Source organism: Corylus avellana, chromosome 5, assembly GCF_965113065.1.
Source record: "Corylus avellana chromosome 5, dhCorAvel1.hap1.2, whole genome shotgun sequence".
Taxonomy (NCBI): domain Eukaryota; kingdom Viridiplantae; phylum Streptophyta; class Magnoliopsida; order Fagales; family Betulaceae; genus Corylus; species Corylus avellana.
This window is the reverse complement of record NC_142494.1, coordinates 3,910,268-3,918,676: the sequence shown is the minus strand read 5'-3', so window position 1 is coordinate 3,918,676 and position 8,409 is coordinate 3,910,268. Positions and strand designations below refer to the sequence as shown.

Genomic DNA, 8,409 nt, shown 5'->3' with positions numbered 1-8,409 from the left:
AAATTTAATTATACACACTCCTTTTTATTCATTCCCATCTTTTAAGAATTATCAATAAAAAGAAGCAAATTTAAAAAAATTGGTTGCTGTTTCTACCCCCCACAATTATTTCACCTACTCATGAATTATGTTAACCGATTTCAAAAAATAATGAATTAGAGAAAATTGAGGAGAGTACGCAAATAGAGGAATTAAGTAATTAAGTAATTTATAATCTGTTTTTTTTTTTTTACAGGGAAACTAGTAAGCCATTGGAAAAAAATAAAAAATAAAATGGTAAAGTTCACGTACCTCTTCAAACTACCACTCAATTGACAATGTTTTCTTAAACTTTGATAATGTCCCCCCAAACTACTAAAACATTGTCAATGTCCCCCAAAGCTAGCAAAAAGATAAAAATGTGCTTATAAATTTCTCAATATGACAAAAATACACCTATAAATTCGTAAAAAAAAAAAAAGAAAGAGTTTTTAATTTTTTTTTAAATGAAAAATTTTAATTAAAAAATAAAAAGAATTTTTTTAAAACAAATTTTTTTAAACGAATTTTTTTTTTTTAAACAGAAATTTTTTATTTTCAAAAATTAAGTTTTTTTTTTTTAGAAATTTTAGTATTTTTTGTTTTTATTTTGTTAAGAATTGTTTCATCATTGTCATTGAGGAGAATATTAACAATATTTTGATAATTTTAAAAAATATTTTCACAATTAAAAGTTTTTTTTCTTTTTATTTCCATTCAACTCTTCCTGCCCACTCCCGCATTTTTTCAACATTTCCCATTCAACTAATAGTGATGTCCCACCTACTCACGCGGGTTCCATTTTCCAACTAAATATCTCTACATTATCTTCGAACATAATTGGCACTCCTTGAACTATTCACGCGGGTTACATTCAACTATTTTGATTCAACTGACAATTATGTCCAATTTACAAAAAAAAAAAAAAAAAAAAAAACTCAATGAATAAGGAATAATGATGCACCAACGACTCCCACGATTTCCAAATCTTTTCCTGTACGTTCAACTGATAATGATATGGAATGGACCAACCTCTAACACGGTTTCAATGAAAATGATGCAATCGGTTCCCATTCATGCAAAGAATGTTAAAAGTCATGGTAAGGGATGTTAGGACAAATGGCCGACTCAGTTCTCTTCAACATTCTCTCAAATTTTCAACATACCTTCTAAATTATGAAAAATTATCAATGATGAAAATACTTTTAATAAAATTTAAAAAAAAAAACATATAAAAGTGGCTAAATTCAAAAATATAAAAGAAAGAGCATTAAAATTTTTTGTTTCTTTTAAATTAATTAATTAATTTTTTTTTAATTTATAGGACTATTTTTGTCTTCTTGAGAAATCTTTTTTTTTTTTTTTTTTGTTTTGTTTTGTGAGTACTTGATAAATCAGTTCTCTTCAATATCTTTCAAACTTTAATTAATTAGGACAATGTACCTTTTGAATTACAAAAATTGTTAATTAATGTTTCCCCGTGATGAAATTGCCCTTAATAAAATAAAACCATTTTTTTAAGAAAAAAAATTATAAGAAAAAAAATGGGTAGCCAAATTTTAAAATATGAAAGAAAAAAAAATAAAAGAATTTGTTTTATTTTTTTTATTTTGAATTTATAAGAATATTTTTATCTTATTAAAAAATTTGTTGAGTTTTTTTTTTTTTTTTGGTAGTTTAGAGAAGATATTATTTGAATTAAAAGTTTAGAAGAGACACTGTAAATTCCGTAATAACTTAATTATAATATATCAAAATTTCTTTGTTAATGAAATACATTTTTTTTTTTTAATGAAATACTTTCTTATTCATGCATATAAGACCACACGGCTATGAGCCACCCATTATATATTGATCATGACCTTTGGAAATTGATTCCGCGAGATGATAAGAAGATTTAAGATGTGAACTATGAGCCACACATGCATGGCCACATCATATCTAATGGACTCCCTTTAAAGTTTGAACGTCAAGTCAATCATGTTACCAAAAATTAAAAAAAAAGAAAAAAAAAAAAACGTCAAGTCAATGATGCACCTCTAAATCATCAATAATATATCCTATACACCTCTGCATCATCAATAATTCCCTCAAGATCGGTTTACTTGACTCACCACCCACAACCCACAAATGGCTGAAATAGTTCTCTACGACACTGCTGGGAGCATCATTAGGAGTTTGGGTTCTCTTGCTCTCCAAGAGATTGGAGTGTTATGGGGTTTCAAAAATGAGCTTCGAAAGCTCGGGGACACCGTTTCCACCATCCAAGCTGTGCTTTTGGACTCGGAGGAGAAGCAGGCCCATAACCATGTGATCAAAGATTGGCTTCGGAAGCTCAAGGATGCCATGTACGACGCCGACGACTTGCTGGATGACTACTCCACTCAACTTTTACGTCGACAACTAATGACACAGGATAAGAAGATGGCAAAACAGGTAAATTCTTTATTAATGTGCACATGATGTTGTCTGTCACTAAAGCATTCCTAAACCTGCATACAAATATTTATCACAACACAAGCCAAAGCAAATATATATCATTTTACGTAATTTAAAATTTCTCAACAACAACAATTTGTTCTTTATAATGTTAAACCCAACTATTGAACGGTATGGAAATTCTAATCTCAAGATAATTTCATCATAAACCCAATTATTGCTTTGATATATATATATAAAAGCAATAATCACTTAAATTGACATGCATTTAGAAGTGGCAAAGAGTACAAATTACCTCGATAGTCAATACTGTACTAAAAGTTAGGCGACAACTATTAAAACCTGAATAGACTGAATAGTAAGGTTTAGCGAAATTATCCCTATACTAGGCACGTAAATTGTGATTAAAATTCGTTCCTAAGTTACTTGACCTTTCAAACCTTCCCTCTATTATTAGAGATGTTTTATTCTTAGAAATAAGTTAAAAACTTAACCCTAAAGTTTCTTTTCTTTTCTCTTTATTAAAAAATATTTTTAATGTTTATTTCTTTTTTGTACCTTGGTCCGAACATAAAGTTTTCTTTTTACTTAAAATGTATCATATTCTAGGAGCTCATTCTATTAATATTTTCATAACTTTTGAATAAATAAACGAAAGTAGGGTTAATCTTGAAATTTCACTAAAAAAGTGGTTTAGTTTTCTTCCAAAATTCTCAAAATTGTTTTTATGGGGGCTTGGGTAAGAAATGGCCCATTTGAACCTCCTCCTAACTAGGTAAACCAGATAAGGCCCACAACTCACTAAATGGACCTAAATTAGAGCACTACACTCTGGTCACTTGGCCCATTGGCCCACAACACATATATCTAAGGTTTTTAACTTGACGAAATTTGGATCAAATACCCACCTAAACATGCCATGGACTGAAAGTTTAATTTCCAGATTTAACCCAAAGCTCTTCTTGATGCCATATATGAGAAATTACTTATTTTCTTGATATAGTCTTAACACCGCTTGAGGGTTATGTTTAGAAGGTTTTTACCACTCAAATGAGCCATTGAAAAGAGGTTTTTGGCTATAAAAGTTTCTGGTTTTTGGCTTTTGGTATTAGATCCTATGTCTATTTCATGAATGAACATCATTATAAACGTCATTTTTAAAGGACAATATTTTCTTCCAAAAAGATCAACACATCTTGTACACATAGACTTAAATTGCTTTCTGGTTATAAACTATCATCTTACAAAATTATGAATGAAACATTAAATTATGCCCATCATTAGGGATAAGACTATGCCATGGATTAGTCCATTAGGTTAAGAAATTAATTATCTCTTATAATCTCTTTTAGGGTCTTTGATCCAATTTTTATTAAGTTCACTAGGGCCAATAACATTGGTTCATATATCTAAAGCCCAAGACATTGGGCTAAAACTCATACTAACTTATATCAAATATGGGACGTTACAGTAACAATGTCTTCATGTATCATTTTGACATATATAGATGCTTTTATATTCCATTGTTTTGTCTGTTTTCTTTATCCTTACAACTGCTATAAATAGAGTCTTACAAAAAACAGTCTCATTTGTAAGAGTACTAACCATATGCAAAAAATGTACAGCTAATTAAGTTGCGACATCTTTCCAAGGAGCAAATGGCGTCTAGAAAAAGTCACATAAATTATCGGCCCCCATTATAAACCCAACTATTCAATGGTAAGGGAATTCTAAAACTATCACCGTGAACGGATTGGAATGGATGGTTGTAAATAAAACAACCAAAAAAAAAAAACTCTAACTTAAACTTACGACAATTACAAACATGACCTTCATATTTTCCTTAATTACACATATAGCCCAAAAAATGTTTAACTTTTCGCAATGGACCGTACTAAATATTTGGGAGTATTACAGGTACGCATCTTCTTTTCCAAATCGAACCAGCTTGTATATGGCTTTAAAATGGGTCATAGGATCAAGGCAGTTAGGGCAAGACTGGATGAAATTGCAATTGATAGGATCAAATTTGGCTTCAATGAGCACACCACAGCGACACAGTTTGAGCATGTGAAAAGACAAGATACACATTCATTTGTACATGGGGAAGATGTCATTGGGAGAGAGGATGATAAGGAGTCTATTAAAAAGCTGTTATTCGATCCCAATATGAATGAGAAGAATGTTTCCATAATTCCCATAGTTGGGATTGGTGGACAAGGAAAGACCACGCTTGCGCAGTATGTGTACAACGACGAGGAGGTTCGAAGACATTTTGACCTGAGGATGTGGGCATGTGTCTCTGATCCTTTTGACGTGAAAACTATCATTGTAAAGCTTATAGAATCTGCGACTAAGGAGAGACCTAAAAGCCTTGAGATGGATCCATTGCAAAGTGAGCTTCGAGCAAAAATTGATGGGAAGCGATATTTACTTGTTTTAGACGATGTGTGGAATGAGAATCGTGGTACATGGTCCAACTTGGAAAAGTTGTTAGTGGGTGGCCTAAGAGGAAGCAAAGTTTTGATTACTACACGTAGCGAAAAGATTGCAGAGATTACAGGTACAATTTCACCATATCCTTTGAGAGGTTTATCTGAAAGCAGTTCTTGGAATTTATTTAAGAAAATGGCATTTAAAAACGGGGAAGAGCCAAATAATCCAAAGCTAGTAGAAATTGGAAGGGAGATCATACAAAAGTGTGCACAAGTTCCTCTTGCTATAAGGAGCATTGGGTGTCTATTATATTTCAAAAATTCGGAAGATGATTGGTTGTACTTTAAAAACCATGATCTTTACAAAATAACTCAACAAGAAAATGATATTTTTCCAATACTTAAGTTGAGTTATGATCGTCTCCCATCACACTTAAAGCAATGTTTTGCTTTTTGTTCATTGTTTCCAAAAGATTATGAAATTGAAATGAAGGTGTTGATTCAGTTATGGATAGCTCAAGGCTTTCTTCATTCATCATATGGAAATAGACATCTTGAAGATATTGGTCGTGAATATTTTATGGATTTGCTTTGGAGGTCGTTTTTCCAAGACGTACAAAGAGATATAGTTGGTGAAATAGGAAAGTGCAAAATGCATGACCTTATTCACGATCTTGCACAGTCAGTAGCAGGTGAGGAGTGCACAATTTTATATCCAGATAGAGAAAAAGTAGTTGGAAGAACTCGTCATGTGGCATTTCATTCTTCAGATTCATTACCAGATATTCCTGCTCTTTTGCCCAAGCCTAACAAAATGAGAACACTTCTTCTACGCATTCCAATACTTCCAGGACTTGATGATGTATTTAACTGGAACAATTCAGTACTTGAGTTGAATAAGCCAGTCTTTAATACACTTATTTCAAGTTTTAAATGCTTGCGTGCTTTGAATTTGAGTCGGTCGAATATTCAAAAAGTGCCGACTTCCATTGGAAAGTTAGAGCATTTAAGATTTCTAGATCTGTCTAGGAATGAAGATATCAAACTACTCCCTGCTTCTATAACTAAATTGCAGAATTTGCAAACACTAAGACTTGAGTTTTGTCGTGGGCTTAAAGAATTGCCAGAAGAGACTAGAAACTTAATCAGCCTTAGGCATCTTGGGCTAGAAGGGTGTGATAGCTTGACTCATATGCCTCATGGACTGGGAAAATTGATTGCTCTCCAAACATTGTCGCTATACATTTTAGGGAAGAAAAAAAGTTTTCTTTCCAAGCCAAAGGGTGGGCTAGGGGAGCTGGATGGTTTAGATGAGTTGAGAGGAGACTTATGGATCAAGGGTTTAGAGCACTCGAGATATTCTCCATCAAAAGCTAAGGCTGCAAACTTGGAGAGGAAGCGACATCTTCAGTGTCTGACGTTGGAGTGGGACCCAGAACCTAGTGATGAAAGTGATAAGGCAATTGCAAATGATGAACAACTGTTGCAAAACCTTCGGCCACACCTACATTTGAAATTATTATATATAGTTGGGTATGCAGGTGTGAGGTTATCTAGTTGGGTGTCCTCGCTCTCAAATTTGACTTTTATTCAAATATCGGGTTGTAAATGGCTTCAACATATCCCACCATTGGACCGATTCCCTTTTCTCAAGCATCTTTGTCTTAGTCACTTAAGTGAGCTGGAGTACATAAGCAATGATGGTAATGACGTGTCCTCTTCTCCCATCAAAATTCTCAGACTTGTTGATTTGCCAAAGTTGAGGGGATGGCAAAAGACGAGGGAAACAGATCATCTTCCATTATTCCCTTCCTTTCCTTCCCTTTCTTTTTTATGTATAAGCAATTGCCCTATGATGTCTCTAACAACACCCTCCTCTCCCTCTCCCCTTTCCGATCTCTCCAAATTGAAGTATCTTTATCTTCTGGAATTAGAGCAACTTGAATATCTACCACTAGAGTGGCTGCAGAACCTCACTTCTCTTGTGACCCTGGGGATTTTTGATTGTCGTAAAATGAGAATATCAATTTCTCCACTCTTTCAACATCTCACCTCACTTGAAAATCTGACTATTATTCGCTGCAAAGAACTTACCAGCAATGAGAATGAAGATGGCGCACATGGCCTTGGACCTACAAGATTTGGTCATCTATCTATCATTGGTGTTCCAAATTTGGTTTCTCTCCCAAGAGAGCTTAAAGATGTTACCACTCTGCAAGGGCTTCAAATTATGGTTTGCCCTAGTTTGGTGTCTTTACCGGAGTGGATAAGCGATCTCACTTCACTTCAGGAGCTTGAAGTCGTAAATTGTCCGAAGTTAATATCACTGCCCGAAGGTATGCGCCACCTCACCTCTTTACGTCATTTGACAATTGCGGAGTGTCCTTGCTTGGAGGAAAGATGTGAACAAGGAACGGGAGAGGATTGGCCAAAGATTGCTCACGTCCCAAACTTTCGTAAAGGCGGCGATGGTAATCTCAAAGAATGGATAGCAAGCCGAATTCGCCAATGTCTTGAGGTTTTTAAGTCACCAATTAGTCAATAATTTTTCTTCTTCTTGTTGTTCCTCTTTATTTTACTCTGTCAGGCTTTTGATATATATCTTATTTGATTTCATATGCAGGAAGCATTTAGTTTCCCGTATGGACGCTTCTTGAGACAATCAGATTTGAGCAAAGCTCAAACATTTATAGTATTTTTTTCCTATCTTTCACTTCAATGGCATTTCCAGTATTGTTTTCTTCTTTCAGTTTTTCAACATTTCTCTCATTTCAATTTGAAATTTAAATTCTACAAACGGTAGCATCACGTATTAGGTAAAAGACTTATAATTAATAGATGAGGGAAGTCAATCCCATCCCAAATTTTAACAAAAATTTAATACAAATTTGCATTACTGTGTTAGGATTTTCTTAGTGTCAAATGTAGATTCTGTTGAACGAACGGATACAATTTACATTTTTATTATTTTCATTGAAAATTTTTGGGTTATAGTTGAATTTATTATTTTGTTTTTTTGATAGGAAGCATCAATTCATGAACTGGGTTGTGGGAATCATGTGGATATTTCTACAATCTGTTTGGAGAAGACAAATTCATTTCTTCAAAGAGACTTGGTATAATTGAGTTTCTATCTTTTATCTAATGGTGGAATTGTATTAGTGATACGTATACCAATGTTAAAATGTCAAATGCTATTCCTTCTTCCTTATTTCACTTGCAGAAACGATTGAAGCAATTGAAGCATATCTGATTCATGATTTTAGAGAATTTCTAATTTATTGGATTTCATATGCAGATACAATTGAAGCACTAGCATACATGGATTTAAGATTTGGAGCCAACTCGAAACTTTTTCACTCTGCAGCTAAGCATTAAGTTGAGAAGTCTGGAATTTCAGATGGAAAAATTAAGAAAAATCTATATGATCCCTAGAATATCATCTTAAGGCTTGGTCTTTTAATTATCTTCTCAAAGATCATAAGGTGCTGAAAGCTGAAGCAGTAGATATTAGCCT

At 33.4% G+C, this 8,409-nt stretch overlaps 1 protein-coding gene across 1 annotated transcript; it reads left to right on the top strand.

The window, feature by feature from the left end:
- Window positions 1–2,089: 2,089 nt before the first annotated feature.
- Window positions 2,090–7,524, top strand: LOC132182600 (putative disease resistance protein RGA3). Its single transcript, XM_088516188.1, has 2 exons — window positions 2,090–2,454; window positions 4,375–7,524. The coding sequence occupies exons 1-2, from the start codon at window positions 2,149–2,151 to the stop codon at window positions 7,435–7,437; spliced, it is 3,369 nt and encodes a 1,122-aa protein (XP_088372314.1). The 5' UTR covers window positions 2,090–2,148; the 3' UTR covers window positions 7,438–7,524.
- Window positions 7,525–8,409: the final 885 nt, after the last annotated feature.